Below are 23,926 nucleotides of genomic sequence, written 5' to 3'. Positions count from 1 at the left end.
GGAGACACACGGAGACACACAGAGTGAGTGAGTGATGACCACCAGCGACACGGTCATGCGCGTCACACCGCCTGCACGCGTCACAGGGAGACACAGAGACACACAGACACGGAGACAGAGACACAGAGACAGAGAGAGACAGAGACACGGAGACACAGACACGGAGACACAGACACGGAGACACAGAGAGACAGAGACACGGAGACACAGACACGGAGACACAGAGAGACAGAGACACGGAGACACAGACACGGAGACACAGAGAGACAGAGACACGGAGACACAGACACGGAGACACAGAGAGACAGAGACACGGAGACACAGACACGGAGACACAGAGAGACAGAGACACGGAGACACAGACACGGAGACACAGAGAGACAGAGACACGGAGACACGGAGTCGTGAGTGAGTAGTGAGTGTGTGAGTGTCACAGTGAGTGAGTGTGTGAGTTAGTAGTGAGTGTCACAGTGAGTAGTGAGTGTCACAGTGAGTGTCACAGTGAGTGAGTGACACAGTGAGTGTCACAGTGAGTGACACAGTGAGTGTCACAGTGAGTGAGTGTCACAGTGACTAGTGAGTGAGTGAGTGTTACCGAGGCAGGCGGCTGCGCCCACCATGGCGTAGAGTCCCGGCGTGACGCACGTGGTGCCCGGCCGGCACCAGTCGGCGAACATCTGCGGCTGCGCCAGCACCAGCTGCTCCACGCCGACTCCCACGATGCGGCCGGCTATAGCTCCCACAGCCATGCTGGGGATAAAGAGCCCTGAGGGCACCTACACACACAGTCACACACACACACACAGTCACACACACACAGTCACACACACACACACACAGTCACACACACACACACACAGTCACACACACACACACAGTCACACACACACACACACAGTCACACACACACACAGTCACACACACACACACAGTCACACACACAGTCACACACACACACACAGTCACACACACACACAGTCACACACACACACAGTCACACACACAGTCACACACACAGTCACACACACACACACAGTCACACACACACACACAGTCACACACACACACACAGTCACACACCCACACAGTCACACACACACAGTCACACACACAGTCACACACACAGTCACACACACAGTCACACACACACACACAGTCACACACAACACACACATCACACACACACAGTCACACACACACAGTCACACACACACACAGTCACACACACACACAGTCACACACACACACACACAGTCACACACCACACACACACAGTCCACACACAGTCAACACACACACAGTCACACACACACACAGTCACACACACACACAGTCACACACACACACACACAGTCACACACACAGTGACACACACACAGTGACACACACACAGTCACACACACACACAGTCACACACACACAGTCACACACACACACACAGTCACACACACACACACAGTCACACACACAGTCACACACACACACAGTCACACACAACACAGTCACACACACAGACACACACACACACACAGTCACACACACACACACAGTCACACACACACACACACAGTCACACACACAACAGTCACACACACAGTGACACACACACACAGTGACACACACACAGTCACACACACAGTGACACACACACACAGTCACACACACACACACACACAGTCACACACACACACACAGTCACACACACACACAGTCACACAACACACAGTCACACACACAGTGACACACACACACAGTCACACACACACAGTCACACACACACACAGTCACACACACACAGTCACACACACACACACACAGTCACACACACACACACAGTCACACACACACAGTCCACACACACACAGTCACACACACACACACACAGTCACACACACACACACACAGTCACACACACACACAGTCACACACACACACAGTCACACACACACACAGTCACACACACAGTGACACACACACACAGTGACACACACACAGTCACACACCACACACAGTCACACACACACACACACAGTCACACACACACACAGTCACACACACACACACAGTCACACACACACACAGTCACACACACACACAGTCACACACACACACACAGTCACACACACACACACAGTCACACACAGTCACACACACACACACAGTCACACACACACACAGTCACACACACAGTGACACACACACACACACAGTGACACACACACAGTCACACACACAGTGACACACACACACACAGTCACACACACACAGTCATACACACACAGTGACACACACACAGTCACACTCACACAAGTGACACACACACAGTGACACACCACACAGTCACACACACACAGTCACACACACACAGTGACACACACACAGTGACACACACACAGTGACACACACACAGTGACACACACAGTCACACACACACACAGTCACACACACACACAGTCACACACACACACACACAGTCACCCACACACAGTCACACACACACAGTCCCAACAGTCACACACACAGTCACACACTACACACAGTCACACACACAGTCACACACACAGTCACACACACACACAGTCACACACACACACAGTCACACACACACAGTCACACACACACAGTCACACACACAGTCACACACACAGTCACACACACAGTCACACACACCACAGTCACACACACACACACAGTCACACACACACACACACAGCACACACACACAGTCACACAGTCACACACACACAGTCACACCACACAGTCACACACACAGTCACACACACACACACAGTCACACACACAGTCACACACACACACAGTCACACACACACAGTCACACACACACAGTCACACACACACACAGTCACACACACACACAGTCACACACACAGTCACACACACACAAGTCACACACACACAGTCACACACACACAGTCACACACACACACAGTCACACACACGTACACACACCCACAGTCACACACACACACAGTCACACACACACACAGTCACACACACACACAGTCACACACACACACAGTCACACACACACACAGTCACACACACACACAGTCACACACACACACACAGTCACACACACAGTGACACACCACACAGTCACACACACACACAGTCACACACACACACAGTCACACACACACACAGTCACACACACACACAGTCACACACACACCGTCACCACACACAGTCGACACACACACAGTGACACACACACACAGTCACACACACACACAGTCACCACACACACACACAGTCACACACACACACACAGTCACACACACACACACACAGTCACACACACACACACAACACAGTCACACACACACCACAGTCACACACACACAGTCACACACACACACAGTCACACACACACACACAGTCACACACACAGTGACACACACACAGTGACACACACACAGTCACACACACACACACAGTCACACACACACAGTCACACACACACACACACAGTCACACACACACACACACAGTCACACACACAGTCACACACACACACAGTCACACACACACACAGTCACACACACACACACAGTCACACACACACACAGTCACACACACACACAGTCACACACACAGACACACACACAGTCACACACACACACACAGTCACACACACACACACAGTCACACACACACACACACAGTCACACACACACACAGTCACACACACAGTGACACACACACACGGTGACACACACACAGTGACACACACACACAGTCACACACACACACAGTCACACACACAGTCACACACACAGTCACCACACACACACAGTCACACACACACCACACAGTCACCCACACAGTCACACACACACAGTCACACACACACAGTCACACACACACACAGCACACACACACACACAGTCACCACCACACACAGTCACACACACACACACAGTCACACACACAGTGACACACACACACAGTGACACACACACAGTCACACACACACACACAGTCACACCACACACACACAGTCACACACACACACAGACACACACAGTCACACACAGTCACAAACACAGTCACACACACACACAGTCACACACACACACACAGTCACACACACACACACAGTCACACAGTCACACACACACACAGTCACACACACAGTGACACACACACACACACAGTGACACACACACAGTCACACACACAGTGACACACACACACACACAGTCACACACACACAGTCATACACACACAGTGACACACACACAGTCACACTCACACAGTGACACACACACAGTGACACACACACAGTCACACACACACAGTCACACACACACAGTCACCCACACACAGTGACACCACACACAGTGACACACACAGTGACAACACACAGTCACACACACACCACAGTCCACACAACACACACACAGTCACACACACACACAGTCACACACACACACAGTCACACACACAGTCACACACACACACAGTCACACACACACACAGTCACACACACAGTCACACACACAGTCACACACACACACAGTCACACACACACACAGTCACACACACAGTCACACACACAGTCACACACACACAGTCACACACACACACAGTCACACACACACACAGTCACACACACACACAGTCACACACACACACAGTCACACACACAGTCACACACACAGTCACACACACAGTCACACACACCACAGTCACACACACACACAGTCACACACACACACAGTCACACACACAGTCACACACACAGTCACACACACAGTCACACACACACACAGTCACACACACACACAGTCACACACACACAGTCACACACACACACACAGTCACACACACACACAGTCACACACAGTCACACACACACAGTCACACACACACACAGTCACACACACACACACAGTCACACACACACAAGTCACACACACACACAGTCACACACACACCACACACACCACACACACCACACACACACACACCACACTACACACACACCCACACCACACACCACACACACACACACTACACACACACCACACACACACCACACACCACACACACACACACACCACACACACCACACACACCACCCCCTACACCACACACACCACACACACCACACACACCACACACACCACCCCCTACACCACACACCACACACCACACACCACACACACACACACCCCCCTGACCCCCGCACCTTCATGCCGAACGTGAACACGGTGATGACCACCTTGAAGGCGAGCGCCAGGCCCAGCTTCCAGAGCGCCGCGTAGACCCCGGGCCCGGCGGCCCCCCTCTCCGCCCCGCCCCCCGTCCCGTTCGCCCCGCCGGCGGCCGCCCCGTAGTCGCACAACTCGGCGGCCTCCAGCGGACCGCAGTCGCGGAACAGCTCGCGGATGAGCTGGCCCGTGCCGCGGCGCGTGTACGGGTTGGGGAAGGCGAGCGCGGCCGTGGCGGCCGCCACCGCCAGCACCTCCAGCGCCGGGTGCCGCCCCAGGCGCCCGGCGGGGCCGCGGCGCCGGCGCCGGCACCAGGAGATGTTGGCGCGGATGAAGGCGGCGCCCCAGACGCCCCCGAAGGCGCCCAGCGCCACGAAGGGCGCCAGCTCGGGCAGCGACCACGGCGCGTGGAACTCCACGTAGAAGAGCACCAGGCGGCTGTCGCCAAACGGGTTGATGGCGCGCAGCACGAAGGCGGCCACCAGCGCCGCGAAGAACGAGCGCCACAGCGTCTTGAGCGGGAAGTAGTAGCTCACCTGGTGAGGGTGAGGAGGGGGGGGTGAGGAGGGGAGGGAGAGTGAGTAGTAGCTCACCTGGTGAGGGGCGATGAGGAGGAGGGAGAGATGAGTCTCTGAGTGAGTCTCTGTGTGTGTCTGTGTGTGTCTCTGAGTCTCTGAGTGAGTCTCTGTGTGTGTCTGTGTGTGTCTCTGAGTCTCTGAGTGAGTCTCTGTGTGTGTCTGTGTGTGTCTCTGAGTCTCTGAGTGAGTCTCTGTGTGTGTCTGTGTGTGTCTCTGAGTCTCTGAGTGAGTCTCTGTGTGTGTCTGTGTGTGTCTCTGAGTCTCTGAGTGAGTCTCTGAGTGAGTCTCTGTGTGTGTCTGTGTGTGTCTCTGAGTCTCTGAGTGAGTCTCTGTGTGTGTCTGTGTGTGTCTCTGAGTGAGTCTCTGAGTCTCTGAGTGAGTCTCTGAGTGAGTCTCTGTGTGTGAGTCTCTCTGAGTGTGTATCTATGTGCGTATATCTATGTGCATGTATCTCTGTGTGTGTCTGAGTGTGTCTCTCTGTGTGTGTATCTCTGTGTATGTCTGTGTGTCTCTCTGTGTGACTGTGTGTGTCTCTGTGTGTCTGTGTGTGTCTGTGTGTGTCTCTGTGTGTGTCTGTGTGTGTGACTGTGTGTGTCTGTGTGTGTCTGTGTGTATGTCTGTGTGTGTCTCTGTGTGTGTCTGTGTGACTGTGTGTGTCTGTGTGTGTCTGTGTGTGTCTGTGTGTGTGTCTGTGTGTGTGTCTGAGTGTCTCTGTGTGTGTGTCTGTGTGTGTCTGTGTGTGTCTGTGTGTATGTGTGACTGTGTGTCTGAGTGTCTCTCTGTGTGTGAGTGTGTCTGTGTGTGACTGTGTGTGTCTGTGTGTGTGACTGTGTGTGTCTGTGTGTGTGTCTGTGTGTCTGTGTGTGTGTGTGTATGTGTGTGTCTGTATCTCTGTGTGTGTCTGTGTGTGTCTGTGTGTCTGTGTGTCTGTGTGTGTGACTGTGTGTGTGACTGTGTGTGTGTGTCTGTGTGACTGTGTCTCTCTGTGTGTGTGACTGTGTGTGACTGTGTGTCTGTGTGTGTGTGTCTGTGTGTGTGTGTGTGTGTGACTGTGTGTCTGTGTCTCTCTCTGTGTGTGAGTGTGTCTGTGTGTCTGTGTGACTGTCTCTCTGTGTGTGAGTGTGTCTGTGTGTGTGTGTCTGTGAGTGTGTGTCTGTGAGTGTGTCTGTGTGTGTGTCTAAGTGTGTCTGAGTGTCTCTCTGTGTGTGTCTGTGTGTGTGTCTGAGCGTGTCTCTGAGTGCGACCTCTTCGAGGCTGAAGAGGACGCCCCCAATGGGCGCTCCAAACGCCACGGAGACCCCCGCGGCAGACGCAGCGGAGAGCACCTGTCACACAGACACAGGGCCCCAGGTAGCCTCTCATCGACTGTTGGGGCAAGTGCGGAGAGCACCTGTCACACAGACACAGGACCCCCAGGTAGCCTCTCATAGACTGTTGGGGCAAGTGCGAGAGCACCTGTCACACAGACACAGGGCCCCAGGTAGCCTCTCGTCGACTGTTGGGGCAAGTGTGAGAGCACCTGTCACACAGACACAGGACCCCCAGGTAGCCTCTCATCGACTGTTGGGGCAAGTGCGGTTAGCCAGTCAAACAGACACAGCTCTCCCAGAGAGCATTAACAGTTCAATATACATACACTCACATCATTACATGCACATCATACACATCATACACAACATACACGACATCATACACACCGATCACAACATCATACACAACGTACATGGCATCATACACAACGTACACATCATACACACCGTACACATCATACACATCATACACACCGCACACAGTGTCATACACACCATACACACCTCTATGTGAGTCTGTGTCTCTGTGTCTGTGCGTGTGTCTCTGTGTGTCTCTGTGTGTCTCTGTGTGTGTGTATCTCTGTGTGTCTCTGTGTGTGTGTCCCTGTGTGTGTGTCCCTGTGTGTCCCTGTGTGTGTGTGTGTCTCTGTGTGTGTCTGTGTGTGTCTCTGTGTGTCTCTGTGTGTCTGTGTGTCTCTGTGTGTGTGTGTCTCTGTGTGTGTCTCTGTGTATCTCTGTGTGTGTGTCTCTGTGTATCTCTGTGTGTCTGTGTGTCTCTGTGTGTGTCTCTGTGTGTGTCTCTGTGTATCTCTGTGTGTGTGTGTGTCTCTGTGTCTGTGTGTGTCTCTGTGTCTGTGTGTGTCTCTGTGTGTGTGTCACCTCTCTGCGCTTGGCCTCGTTGCTGCGGTACTTGGGGAAGGCGTGGGAGGCGATGTTCCCGCAGCAACAGGCGACGTGCACCAGCGGCCCCTCCTTGCCCAGGCTGAGGCCCGACGAGACGGCGAGCACCAGCGTCACCACCTTAACCAGCAGCGTCCACTTGCCCAGGTAGCCGCGGATGATGAAGCCGCTGAGGATAGTCTTGATCTGTCAACAACAACAACAACGTCAACAACGTCAACAACAACAACAACAGCAGCGTCCACTTGCCCAGGTAGCCGCGGATGATGAAGCCACTCAGAATCGTCTTGATCTGTCAACCGCCACGACCATGATGGATAGTCAACGACAACGTCAACAACAACAACAGCAACGACGTCAACAACGATAACAACAACGAAATCAACAACGACATCAACAACAAGAACGACATCAACAACAACAACAACGTCAACAACGATAACAACAACGACATCAACAACAACAACGTCAACAACGATAACAACAACGACATCAACAACAAGAACGACATCAACAACAACGAAATAAACAACGAAATCAACAACGAAATCAACGACATCAACAACAAGAACGACATAAACAACAACAACGAAATCAACAACGAAATCAACAACGACATCAACAACAACAACGTCAACAACGAAATCAACAACGACATCAACAACAAGAACGACATCAACAACAACGACATCAACAACAACGACATCAACAACAAGAACGACACCAACAACAACAACGTTAACAACGAATTCAACAACGAAATCAACAACGACATCAACAACAACAACGATTTACACCATTGGAACTTCATTTTCCAGTAAAAAATATGATAATTGTTTTTTTACCCTTCTATCTGCCAACAAAACTGACACCTTTTGCATTATGACTGCAGGTATTGTGGTCTATGCAAACATGACTCCTTGTAAAAAAGGTGTCAGTTTTGTTGCCAGATAGAAGGGTAAAAAAACTATTATCAACGACAACGTCAACAATGATAACAACAACAACGACATCAACGACAAGAACGACAACGACAAGAACGACAACGATGTTGTTGTTGATGTTAGTTACATACAACGACGACGACGACATCAACGTCAGCAGGTCTCACTCCGAATCAGTCGGGCGCCATTGTTAACTCTCCATCGGCTGGTGGTGATGGTGATGATGGTGGTGATGTTGATGGTGATGTTGATGGTGATGATGGTGGTGATGTTGATGGTGATGTTGATGGTGATGATGGTGATGATGTTGATGATGGTGGTGGTGATGATGGTGGTGATGGTGATGATGGTGGTGATGTTGATGGTGATGTTGGTGGTGATGATGGTGGTGATGGTGATGTTGATGATGATGATGGTGGTGATGGTGGTGATGGTGGTGATGGTCGTGATGGTGGTGGTGATGGTGATGTTGGTGGTGATAGTGGTGATGTTGGTGGTGATGATGGTGGTGATGGTGGTGGTGGTGATGGTGGTGATGTTGGTGACTGTGTTGATGTTGGTGATGGTGGTGTTGGTGATGGTGGCGATGGTCGTGATGGTGGTGATGATGATGTTGATGGTGGTGATGTTGGTGGTGATGTTGATGGTGATGATGGTGGTGATGATGGTGGTGATGATGGTGGTGATGTTGATGGTGATGATGTTGATGATGTTGGTGACGGTGTAGATGACATCACCTCGGGTATGCCCGACCCACACGCGTACGGTGATGATGGTGGTGATGTTGATGACTGTGTTGATGATGTTGGTGACTGTGATGATGGTGATGTTGATGGTGTTGATGTTGGTGACTGTGTTGATGTTGATGATGATGGTGTTGATGGTGTTGGTGATGTTGGTGATGACATCACCTCGGGTATGCCCGACCCGCACGCGTACGGAGCGAACGTCCTCACGAGGCTGACGGCCGCCACGGCGAGAAGCACGGCGAGGGACACATAGAGAGTGTAGTCCAACGTGTACGCTCCAGCACCCTGCAGAGACACATAGAGAGTGTAGTCCAACGTGTACGCTCCAGCACCCTGCAGAGACACATAGAGAGTGTAGTACAACGTGTACACACAGCACCCTGCAGAGACACATAGAGAGTGTAGTCCAACGTGTACGCTCCAGCACCCTGCAGAGACACATAGAGAGTGTAGTCCAACGTGTACGCTCCAGCACCCTGCAGAGACACATAGAGAGTGTAGTACAACGTGTACACACAGCACCCTGCAGAGACACATAGAGAGTGTAGTACAACGTGTACACACAGCGCCCTGCAGAGACACATAGAGAGTGTAGTACAACGTGTACACACAGCGCCCTGCACAGAGAGACACATAGAGAGTGTAGTCCAACGTGTACGCTCCAGCGCCCTGTAGAGACACATAGAGAGTGTAGTCCAACGTGTACACACAGCGCCCTGCAGAGACACATAGAGAGTGTAGTACAACGTGTACGCACCAGCACCCTGCAGAGAGACACATAGAGAGTGTAGTACAACGTGTACACACAGCGCCCTGCAGAGACCCCCCCCCGTGTCTCTCCCCGCCCCCCCCCTCCCCCCCTCTCCCCCCCCCCGTGTCTCCCCCCCCCCCCGTGTCTCCCCCCCCCGCCCCCCCTCCCCCCCTCACCGCTGCGTCGTCCCCCAGCAGGAGCTGTGCCCAGGAGCGCCACTTGGGGCAGCTGTCTCGCTCCTCGAAGGTCGTCTCGTTCGAGTCCCAGCAGCACTGCTCGCGGTTGTACCACAGCTCGCCCACGCACACGCCCTCCTTCACGTCCGACAGCCAGTCGGACACGATGTCTATCAGCCCCGCCAGGGCGCCTGCGGGAGAGACACGGGGAGAGACGCGGAGTGAGACACGGGGAGAGGTACAGAGTGAGACACGGGGAGAGACACGGGGAGAGACACGGGGAGAGAGAGGGGGGGAGACACGGGGAGAGACACGGAGTGAGACACGGGGAGAGACACAAAGTGAGACACGGGGAGACACGGGGAGAGACACGGGGAGAGACACGGTGAGAGGTACAGAGTGAGACACGGGGAGAGATACAGAGTGAGACACGGGGAGAGACACGGGGAGAGACACGGGGAGAGACACGGTGAGAGACACGGTGAGAGAGACACGGAGAGAGACACGGAGTGAGACATGCGGGGGAGAGCCAGTCGGACACGATGTCTATCAGCCCCGCCAGGGCGCCTGGGAGACACGGGGGGGAGACACGGGGAGAGGTGGGGGAGAGACACGGGGAGAGACGTGGGGAGACACACGGGGGAGAGATACGGAGTGAGACGCGGGGGAGAGATACACAGGAGAGACACAGGGAGATACACAGGAGAGACATGCGGGGGAGACACGGAGAGACACGCAGGGGGAGAGACACGGAGAGACACACAGGAGAGACACGAGGAAGAGACGATGGAGGGGGGGTGGAGACACACGGGGAGAGAGACAGACACAAACACAGTGAGACGGAGCAACTAAAACTAACTAGAGTGGCGATGAGATGTTATTTCCCTGGGCTGCTGTATCGGTGGAGTCTGCGTCTCGCTCTCTCCCTGTGATGGTCGCGGGGAGTTTTCTCGGGGTCCTCACGTTTTCCCCTCCAAAGTTAGAATCCACGTCGCGCGTAGATCCCCACGGCGAAGACACTCCACTTGTCGCTGACCCACCAATTGTGGCCGGTGGCTTCTAAAGAACGAGCTACAGAGCTCAGCAAGGCCTCGCTTGATACAATAACTCAAGTTCGATGTAAAGCTTCTTTCGTGACTGCAGGGATTCATCTTCTTGGTTCTTTCGGTAAAGTCACGTAGAAGGGAAGTAATAAAATAATAAAAATAAAACAATAAAATAATTCTCACGACGTTTCGGCCACAACGCAAGCAGCCGTTTCTTCAGGTGACAGCTGCTTGCGTTGTGGCCGAAACGTCGTGAGAATTATTTTATTATGTTTTATTTTTATTATTTTATTACTTCCCTTCTACGTGACTTTACCGAAATAACCAAGAAGATGAATCCCTGCAGTCACGAAAGCTTTAAATCTAAATGTATTTTATTATGTTTTATTTTTATTATTTTATTACTTCCCTTCTACGTGATGACTTTACCGAAAGAACCAAGAAAATAACTCAAGTTAGTTAGTGAATAACAAGCCACGAGTTGAGTTCAATGAGCCACCACCACCACCCCAATTCCTGTCCTCCCGTTGATGGGGAGGCGAGCCCACAGCAGCCTGGGACTCACAGCTTCCCCGACCTCCACCGCCTCGTTCCTGTGGCTCAAAGGAAGAGCCACTCCCTGCCGACTGGCAGATCCCTGCCCCGAGTGGAGGACTGTCCACCCCTCATGGTGGCTGGGGCCAGAACCGGTCCACCGGACCTCCTGAAGAGTGGGTCATGAAGCAAACACGTGGGCTGGACTGACTGGAGGGCATGGGCCAGATCAGCTGAATAAGTCTGTACACTTTGTACTTAGTGTTGACCTTCTGTCGCACCGTACGGAGCCAGCCGTGCCGCGAATCGGAGGTGCGGGGAACGGAAGATAAACTAAAGACAACAACCACAAGCACCACAAGCAGCAGTTGTGAAGACGTGAGGTGGACGCATCAAGGGCCACTCAGGGATTAAAGTCACCCAAGAGGATGACTCTATCCCGAGGGGCCACAGTGGGGCAGTCACAGTGGGTCAGTGACAGTCAGACAGTGACAGTCACACACAGTGGGTGAGTCACAGTCAGACAGTGACAGTCTATACACAGTGGGTGAGTGACAGTCACACACAGTGACAGTCACACACAGTGACAGTCACACACAGTGACAGTCACACACAGTGGGTCAGTGACAGTCACACACAGTGACAGTCACACACAGTGACAGTCACACACAGTGACAGTCACACACAGTGACAGTCACACACAGTGGGTGAGTCACAGTCAGACAGTGACAGTCTATACACAGTGGGTGAGTGACAGTCACACACAGTGACAGTCACACACAGTGACAGTCACACACAGTGACAGTCACACACAGTGGGTCAGTGACAGTCACACACAGTGACAGTCACACACAGTGACAGTCACACACAGTGACAGTCACACACAGTGACAGTCACACACAGTGACAGTCACACACAGTGACAGTCACACACAGTGACAGTCACACACAGTGACAGTCACACACAGTGGGTCAGTGACAGTCACACACAGTGACAGTCACACACAGTGACAGTCACACACAGTGACAGTCACACACAGTGACAGTCACACACAGTGACAGTCACACACAGTGACAGTCACACACAGTGACAGTCACACACAGTGGGTCAGTGACAGTCACACACAGTGACAGTCACACACAGTGACAGTCACACACAGTGACAGTCACACACAGTGACAGTCACACACAGTGGGTGAGTGACAGTCACACACAGTGTGAGAGTGACAGTCACACACAGTGTGAGAGTGACAGGCGGAGTGTGGCGGGTTACCAGCGGAGATCCCCACGAGGGTGACGACGAGCCAGCCCGACCACGCGTCAAAAACACTCGTCACGAAGCTCCACACCGACTCACGCCTTCTGCTTGTGATCTACACACACAGACAGTCACACACACAGACACACAGTCACACACACAGTCACACACACAGAGACACACACAGTCACATACACAGTCATACAGAGTCACACACAGTCACACACAGAGACACACACAGACAGTCACACACACACAGAGACACACACACAGTCACACACACACAGACATACACACAGTCACACACACAGAGTCACACACAGACACGCAGACACATACAGTCACACAGACAGACACACACAGTCACGCACACAGAGTCACACACACAGACACGCAGACAGACACACACACAGAGACACACACAGAGACACACACAGACACGCAGACACACACACACACACAGCACAATTTTCACACACAGCACACGTCACACACACAGCACACGATTCTGTGATAGACTGTGAGTGATGGTGGATTGCGAGTGAGTGGCACATTGCAAGCAAGGAGGGGTGGCATTGCGAGTGAGCGAGTGCGAGCGACGAATTGCAAGCAAAGGAAAGGAGATTTCGACTGAGTGTGAGAGATTGCAAGCGAGCTGGGAGGGGAGATTGCGAGCGGGGGATTACGAGTGGGCAAAAGAGATTTCAAATGAGTGTGAGAGATTGTGAGCAAGGAGGAGGGATTGCGAGCGAGAGATTGTGAGGCTGCTGCTTGTTGTTGTAGTAGTTGTTGTAGTAGTTGTTGTTGTAGTAGTTGTTGTTGTTGACCACCTTGCGGTGTCGCTCGCGGTCGCGCGACTTCTCGCGCACCCAGTCGATGGTGTTGAAGTCGGCGTAGGTGCCCACGCCGGGGATCGCCGCCGCCTCCTCCAGCAGGCCCGGCGGGCCCACACCGAAGCCCGACACGCACGGGCCTGGGGGAGACACCACGCGGAGACACCACGCAGAGACACGCAGACACCACGCAGAGACACAGAGACACCACGCGGAGACACCACGCAGAGACACGCAGACACCACGCAGAGACACAGAGACACCACGCAGAGACAGAGAGACACCACGCAGAGACAGAGACACCACGCAGAGACAGAGACACCACGCGGAGACACCACGCAGAGACACACAGACACCACGCAGAGACACAGAGACACCACGCGGAGACACCACGCAGAGACACGCAGACACCACGCAGAGACACAGAGACACCACGCAGAGACAGAGAGACACCACGCAGAGACAGAGACACCACGCAGAGACAGAGACACCACGCAGAGACAGAGACACCACGCGGAGACACCACGCAGAGACACACAGACACCACGCAGAGACACAGAGACACCACGCGGAGACACCACGCAGAGACACGCAGACACCACGCAGAGACACAGAGACACCACGCAGAGACAGAGAGACACCACGCAGAGACAGAGACACCACGCAGAGACAGAGACACCACGCAGAGACAGAGACACCACGCGGAGACACCACGCAGAGACACACAGACACCACGCAGAGACACAGAGACACCACGCAGAGACAGAGAGACACCACGCAGAGACAGAGACACCACGCGGAGACACCACGCAGAGACACGCAGACACCACGCAGAGACACAGAGACACCACGCAGAGACACAGAGACACCACGCGGAGACACCTTGCAGAGACACGCAGACACCACGCAGAGACACCACGCAGAGACACACAGACACAGAGACACACACAGAGACACACACAGAGACACCACGCAGAGACACCACGCAGAGACACAGAGACACCACGCAGAGACACAGAGACACCACGCGGAGACAGAGACACACACACACAGAGACACAGAGACACACAGAGACACACACACAGAGAGACACAGAGACACCACGCGGAGACAGAGACACACACACAGAGACACACACACAGAGACACAGAGACACACACACAGAGAGACACAGAGACACGCAGAGACACAGAGACACACACAGAGACACGCAGAGACACGCAGAGACACAGAGACACACACAGACACACGGTGAGTCACAGAGACACAGAGACACACACAGAGACACACGGAGACACAGAGACACACACACAGAGAGACACAGAGACACGCAGAGACACAGAGACACACACAGAGACACGCAGAGACACAAAGACACCACACAGACACACGGTGAGACACCGCCCATTACCCCCACCACCACCCCCACCACCACCCCCACCACCACCACCACCACCCCCACCCCCCCCATCACCACCACCACCCCCATCACCACCCCCCCATCACCACCCCCACCACCACCACCCCCACCACCACCACCACCACCCCCATCACCACCCCCCCATCACCACCCCCACCACCACCACCCCCACCACCACCACCACCACCCCCATCACCACCCCCCCATCACCACCCCCACCACCACCACCACCCCCACCACCACCACCACCCCCATCACTACCCCCACCACCACCCCCACCACCACCACCACCCCCATCACCACCCCCACCACTACCCCCATCACCACCCCCACCACCACCGCCACCCTCATCACCACCCCCACCACCACCCCCACCACTACCCCCACCACCACCCCCATCACCACCCCCACCACTACCCCCATCACCACCCCCACCACCACCGCCACCCTCATCACCACCCCCACCACTACCCCCACCACTACCCCCACCACCACCCCCATCACCACCCCCACCACTACCCCCCACCACCACCCCCACCCCCATCACCACCACCCCCATCACTACCCCCACCACTACCCCCACCACTACCCCCACCACCACCCCCACCACCACCCCCACCACCCCCACCACCACCCCCATCACTACCCCCACCACTACCCCCATCACCACCCCCACCACCACCCCCACCACTACCCCCATCACCACCCCCATCACTACCCCCATCACCACCCCCACCACTACCCCCACCACCACCCCCATCACTACCCCCATCACCACCCCCACCCCACCCCACCACCACCCCCATCACCACCCCCACCACCACCCCATCACCACCCCCACCACCACCCCCACCACTACCCCCACCACCACCCCCATCACCACCACCCCCACCACTACCCCCCATCACCACCCCCACCACCACCCCACCACTACCCCCACCACCACCCCCATCACTACCCCCATCACCACCCCCACCACTACCCCCCCACCACCACCCCCATCACACCACCCCATCACTACCCCCACCACTACCCCCCCACCACCCCCACCACTACCCCCATCACCACCACCACCCCCACCACCCCCACCACCACCCCCATCACCACCCCCACCACTACCCCCATCACCACCCCCACCACCACCCCCATCACTACCCCCATCACCACCCCCATCACCACCCCCCACCACTACCCCCACCACCACCCCCACCACCACCCCATCACCACCCCCACCACTACCCCCATCACCACTCCCATCACCACCCCCATCACTACCCCCCCATCACCACTCCCATCACCACCCCATCACCACCCCCACCACTACCCCCATCACCATCCCCACCACCCCCATCACCACCACCCCCATCACTACCCCCACCACTACCCCCACCACCACCCCCATCACCACCCCCACCACTACCCCATCACCACCCCCACCACCACCCCATCCCCATCACCACCCCCACCACTACCCCCACCACTACCCCCATCACCACCCCCATCACCACCCCATCACCACCCCCACCACCACCCCCACCACTACCCCCATCACCACCCCCATCACCACCCCATCACCACCCCTATCACTACACCACCACTACCCCCATCACCACCCCCACCACCACCCCCTATTACTACCCCCACCACTACCCCCATCACCACCCCCACCACTACCCCCCATCACCACCCCCATCACCACACCCACCACTACCCCCATCACCACCCCCATCACCACCCCCACCACTACCCCCATCACCACCCCCATCACCACCCCATCACCACACCCACCACTACCCCCATCACCACCCCCACCACTACCCCCACCACTACCCCCACCACTACCCCCATCACCACCCCCATCACCACCCCATCACCACCCCCATCACCACCCCCACCCCCTATTACTACCCCCACCACTACCCCCATCACCACCCCCACCACCACCCCCTATTAATACCCCCACCACTACCCCCATCACTACCCTTCTCACCCAACCACCCACCCACCCACGCACTCACCCACCCACCCACCCACTCACCCACCCACTCACCCACCCACCCACTCACCCACCCACTCACCCACCCACCCACCCACTCACCCACCCACTCACCCACCCACCCACTCACCCACCCACTCACCCACCCACCCACCCACCCACTCACCCACCCACCCACCCACCCACTCACCCACCCACCCACCCACTCACCCACCCACCCACCCACTCACCCACCCACCCACCCACCCACTCACCCACCCACCCACCCACTCACCCACCCACCCACTCACCCACCCACCCACCCACTCACCCACCCACCCCACCCACTCACCCACCCACCCACCCACTCACTCACCCACCCACCCACCCACGCTGCTCTCACCATTGGTGACCCCTCCATCGATGATCTCGTCGTCGTCGTTCTCCGTGCTGCTGAACGAGACGACGGCGCCGGCCACGTCGATCAGCTCTTCGTCGCTGCTCACCCCCCGCTCCACCCCCCGCTCCACCCCCCGCTCCACCCCCCGCTCCACCCCGTCCACCGGCTCGGCACGGACACCCACGCGGCCACTCATCGCCACGCTCTCTCACCACGCCGCCATTCACCTGTGGATCAAGAAGCCATCATCACCACCATCATCATCATCACCACCATCATCACCACCATCACCATCATCACCACCATCACCACCACCATCACCACCACCACCACCACCATCACCACCATCACCACCACCATCACCACCACCATCACCACCACCACCACCACCATCACCACCACCACCACCATCACCACCACCATCACCACCACCATCACCATCACCGCCATCATCACCACCATCACCATCACCACCATCACCACCACTACCATCATCACCACCACCATCACCACCACCACCACCATCACCATCACCACCACCATCACCACCACCATCACCACCACCACCATCACCACCACCATCACCATCACCACCACCATCATCACCACCATTACCACCACCACCATCACCACCACCATCACCACCACCATCACCACCACCATCACCACCACCACCACCACCATCATCACCATCATCATCACCACCATCACCACCATCACCACCATCACCACCATCAGCACCACCATCATCATCATCATCACCATCATCACCACCACCACCATCATCACCACCACCATCATCACCATCATCACCACCATCATCATCATCATCACCACCACCATCACCACCATCACCACCATCACCATCACCACCACCACCATCATCACCACCACCACCATCACCACCACCACCACCATCACCACCACCACCACCACCATCACCACCACCACCATCATCATCATCACCACCACCACCATCACCACCACCATCACCACCACCATCATCACCACCATCACCACCACCACTATCACCATCACCACCACCACCACCACCATCATCACCACCACCACCATCACCACCACCACCATCACCACCATCACCACCACCATCATCATCATCACCACCACCATCACCACTTAATCACCACCACCACCACTGTGACACCACCACCACCACCACTGACACCACCACCACTGACACCACCACCATCATCACCTAGTCACTCCACCATGTCTCAAGCAGCAGCAGCAGCAGCAGTGACACCATCACCAACATTGTTGAAACACCATCAGCATCACTATTGAGACATCACCATCACTGACACACCACCACTGACACACCGTCACTGACACACCATCATCACCATCACTGAGACACCATCACCATTGAAACACCATCATCACCATCACTGAGACACCATCACCATTGAAACACCATCATCACCATCACTGAGAAACCATCACCATTGAAACACCATCATCACCATCACTGAGACACCATCACCATTGAAACACCATCATCACCATCACCATTGAAACACCATCATCACCATCACTGAGACATCACCACCACTGACACACCATCACTGACACAACATCACTGAGAAACCATCACCATTGAAACACCATCATCACCACCACTGAGACATCATCACCATTGAAACACCATCACCATTGAAACACCATCATCACCATCACTGAGAAACCATCACCACTGAAACACCATCATCACCATCACTGACACACCACCACCACTGCAGTGTCACGGTCTGCTGTGTAGTACCTGGCCCTGGTGATGGTGATGATGTTGGAGGTGGTGGTTCTGGTGATGTTGGTGGTGATAATGTTGATGGTATTGGTGGTGATGTTGGTGATGGTATTGGTGGTATTGGTGATGATGTTGGAGGTGGTGGTATTGGTGATGATGTTGGTGATGGTAGTGGTGTTGTGGTGGTGATGGTATTGGTGGTGTTGGTGGTGTTGGTGGTGTTGATGGTATTGGTGGTGGTGTTGGAGGTGATGTTGGTGATGATGGTAGTGATGGTATTGGTGATGTTGATGATGTTGGTGATGGTAGTGGTGGTATTGGTATTGGTGATGATGTTGGAGGTGGTGGTGATGATGATGTTGGAGGTGATGATGTTGATGGTATTGGTGGTATATTGGTGATGATGTTGATGGTAGTGGTGTTATTGTTGATGGTATTGGTGGTATATTGGTGATGATGTTGGTGGTGGTAGTGATGTTGGTAGTGATGTTGGTGGTGGTGTTGGTGGTGGTAGTGATGGTATTGTTGATGGTAGTGGTGGTATATTGGTATTGGTGATGTTGATGGTGATGATGTTGGTGGTGGTATTGGTGATGGTAGTGATGGTATTGGTGATGATGTTGATGGTATATTGGTATTGGTAATGTTGATGGTGATGATGTTGATGGTGATGATGTTGGTGGTGATGATGTTGATGATGGTAGTGATGGTATTGGTGATGTTGATGGTGATGATGTTGGTGTTGGTGATGTTGATGGTGATGATGTTGGTGGTGATGATGTTGATGATGGTAGTGATGGTATTGGTGATGTTGATGGTGATGATGTTGATGGTGATGATGTTGGTGTTGGTAGTGATGGTATTGGTGATGATGTTGATGGTGATGATGTTGATGGTGATGATGTTGGTGTTGGTAGTGATGGTATTGGTGATGTTGATGGTGATGATGTTGATGGTGATGATGTTGGTGTTGGTAGTGATGGTATTGGTGATGATGTTGATGGTGATGATGTTGATGGTGATGATGTTGATGTTGATGGTGATGATGTTGGTGTTGGTAGTGATGGTATTGGTGATGTTGATGGTGATGATGTTGGTGGTGGTAGTGATGGTATTGGTGATGTTGATGGTGATGATGTTGGTGGTGGTGATGTTGGTGTTGGTATTGGTGATGATGTTGATGGTGGTAGTGATGGTATTGGTGATGGTAGTGATGGTATTGGTGATGATGTGATGGTGGTAGTGATGGTATTGGTGATGGTAGTGATGGTATTGGTGATGATGTTGATGGTGATGATGTTGATGGTGATGATGTTGGTGTTGGTAGTGATGGTATTGGTGATGTTGATGGTGATGATGTTGATGATGGTAGTGATGGTATTGATGATGTTGATGGTGATGTTGATGGTGATGATGTTGATGGTGATGATGTTGATGATGGTAGTGATGGTATTGATGATGTTGATGGTGATGTTGGTGATGTTGGTGTTGATGGTGATGTTGGTGTTGATGGTGATGTTGGTGTTGATGGTGATGTTGGTGTTGATGGTGATGATGTTGATGGTGATGATGTTGGTGTTGATGGTGATGATGTTGATGATGATGATGTTGGTGTTGATGGTGATGATGTTGGTGTTGATGGTGATGATGTTGATGGTGATGATGTTGGTATTGATGGTGATGATGTTGGTGTTGATGGTGATGATGTTGATGGTGATGATGTTGGTGTTGATGGTGATGATGTTGGTGTTGGTGCTGTTGGTGTTACCGATTGCGTTCCCTCTTCCTCCTATCGGCGGTCACGTGACTTCCCCCGGCACGGCCCCACGTGACTCCTCGTGATTCGATTCCTCTTTTTCGACTTCTCGTGATTCGATTCCTCAGCACGAGTTTCCTCTTGAATCGATTCCCAAGTTCGGATTCCTCCTTAATCGATTTCTCTTCATCGGAATCCTCTTTATTAAACCCCCCACAATTCGGCCACTATCATATCGATTCCTGTCAATTGATTCCCCTTCACACGACTCCTCTCCATTAGGATCACATTCGATTCCTCTATCGACTGCTGCCTTCGTATTGATTTACGTTGAAGAAATCGAATCGAAGTCACGTGATCTCGTCATTAATTATTCATGAGCGGTCTCGTGACCGCACGCCCCCCCAGTCAGAGCTCGCTCCTGATTGGTTCCCTCGCGGTGGGGGGGGGGGGGGGCAGCGTTCGGAAACTCCACTTTCGCTGCGAGGCAGTTTTCATTTCGCTGTGTCACGTGGGTCGGCGCCGATTCACGCGGGTTCGAGGATGAATTGTCTCAGATGGCAAAATTGTGACAACAGATTTCGATGCAAAACTTCTTTCGTGACTGCAGGGATTCATCTTCTTGGTTCTATCGGTAAAGTCATCACGTAGAAGGGAAATAATGAAATAATAAAAAATAAAACAAAATAAAATGTTATTTCATTATGTTATTAAGTAGAAGGGAAATAATAAAATAATAAAAAATAAAACATAATAAGATAATATAATAAAATAAACTAATATAATATAATAAAATACTAAATTAAAATTATATGATTATAATATAATGAAATAGTAAAATAATATGATAATATAATATTATTATATTTCGATTTAAAGCTTTCGTGACTGCAGGGATTCATCTTCTTGGTTCTTTCGGTAAAGTCACGTAGAAGGGAAATAATAAAATAATAAAAATAAAACATAATAAAATTATATAATAAAATAATATTATATAATAATATGGGCAGTGTTGAGTCTATGGGCAGTGTTGAGTCTATGGGCAGTGTTGAGTCTATGGGCAGTGTTGAGTGTATGGGCAGTGTTGAGTCTATGGGCAGTGTTGAGTCTATGGGCAGTGTTAGTCTATGGGCAGTGTTGAGTCTATGGGGCAGTGTTGAGTCTATGGGGCAGTGTTGAGTCTATGGGTAGTGTTGAGTCTATGGGCAGTGTTGAGTCTATGGGCAGTGTTGAGTCTATGGGCAGTGTTGAGTCTATGGGCAGTGTTGAGTCTATGGGCAGTGTTAGTCTATGGGCAGTGTTGAGTCTATGGGGCAGTGTTGAGTCTATGGGCAGTGTTGAGTCTATGGGGCAGTGTTGAGTCTATGGGCAGTGTTGAGTCTATGGGCAGTGTTGAGTCTATGGGCAGTGTTGAGTCTATGGGCAGTGTTGAGTCTATGGGCAGTGTTAGTCTATGGGCAGTGTTGAGTCTATGGGGCAGTGTTGAGTCTATGGGCAGTGTTGAGTCTATGGGGCAGTGTTGAGTCTATGGGCAGTGTTGAGTCTATGGGCAGTGTTGAGTCTATGGGCAGTGTTGAGTCTATGGGCAGTGTTGAGTCTATGGGCAGTGTTGAGTGTATGGGCAGTGTGAGTCTATGAGCAGTATTGAGTCTATGGACAGTGTTGAGTGTATGGGGCAGTGTTGAGTCTATGGGGCAGTGTTGAGTCTATGGGCAGTGTTGAGTCTATGGGGCAGTGTTGAGTCTATGGGCAGTGTTGAGTCTATGGGGCAGTGTTGAGTCTATGGGCAGTGTTGAGTCTATGGGCAGTGTTGAGTCTATGGGCAGTGTTGAGTCTATGGTGCAGTATAGAGTCTATGGGTAGTGTTGAGTCTATGGGCAGTGTTGAGTCTATGGGCAGTGTTAGTCTATGGGCAGTGTTGAGTCTATGGTGCAGTGTTGAGTCTATGGGCAGTGTTAGTCTATGGGCAATGTTAGTCTATGGGCAGTGTTGAGTCTATGGGCAGTGTTAGTCTATGGTGCAGTGTTGAGTCTATGGGCAGTGTTGAGTCTTTGGGCAGTGTTAGTCTATGGTGCAGTGTTGAGTCTATGGGCAGTGTTAGTCTATGGGCAGTGTTGAGTCTATGGTGCAGTGTTGAGTCTATGGGCAGTGTTGAGTCTTTGGGCAGTGTTAGTCTATGGGCAGTGTTGAGTCTATGGGCAGTGCTGAGTGTATGGTGCAGTGTTTAGTCTATGGGCAGTGTGAGTCTATGAGCAGTTTTGAGTCTATGGACAGCGTTAGTCTATAGTCAGT

General features: G+C 53.1%; 2 protein-coding genes across 2 annotated transcripts in view; one reads left to right on the top strand and one right to left on the bottom strand.

The window, feature by feature from the left end:
- The window catches only part of LOC133339613 (H(+)/Cl(-) exchange transporter 5-like), a 32,813-nt gene extending 12,782 nt beyond the window's left edge, over positions 1-20,031 (bottom strand). The window contains 10 exon segments of the mRNA XM_061547741.1: positions 596-776; positions 5,216-5,773; positions 7,060-7,140; positions 8,005-8,211; positions 9,881-10,003; positions 10,646-10,836; positions 13,498-13,597; positions 14,313-14,455; positions 18,114-18,337; positions 19,894-20,031. Of these exon segments, the coding sequence (XP_061403725.1) occupies positions 596-776; positions 5,216-5,773; positions 7,060-7,140; positions 8,005-8,211; positions 9,881-10,003; positions 10,646-10,836; positions 13,498-13,597; positions 14,313-14,455; positions 18,114-18,306 (1,777 nt within the window). The 5' untranslated portion in view covers positions 18,307-18,337; positions 19,894-20,031.
- Positions 20,032-22,212: 2,181 nt separating this feature from the next.
- The window catches only part of LOC133339615 (neuronal membrane glycoprotein M6-b-like), a 43,072-nt gene continuing 41,358 nt past the window's right edge, over positions 22,213-23,926 (top strand). The window contains exon 1 of the mRNA XM_061547743.1: positions 22,213-22,268. Within this exon, the coding sequence (XP_061403727.1) occupies positions 22,219-22,268 (50 nt within the window). The 5' untranslated portion in view covers positions 22,213-22,218. The remainder of the gene's footprint in view (positions 22,269-23,926) is intronic.

Source organism: Lethenteron reissneri, unplaced genomic scaffold (genome assembly GCF_015708825.2).
Source record: "Lethenteron reissneri isolate LAM-NWPU_2019-01 unplaced genomic scaffold, ASM1570882v1 scaffold_1937, whole genome shotgun sequence".
NCBI lineage: Eukaryota > Metazoa > Chordata > Hyperoartia > Petromyzontiformes > Petromyzontidae > Lethenteron > Lethenteron reissneri.
Note: the sequence above shows the minus strand (reverse complement) of the source record. Positions and strands in the feature narration are given on the sequence as shown.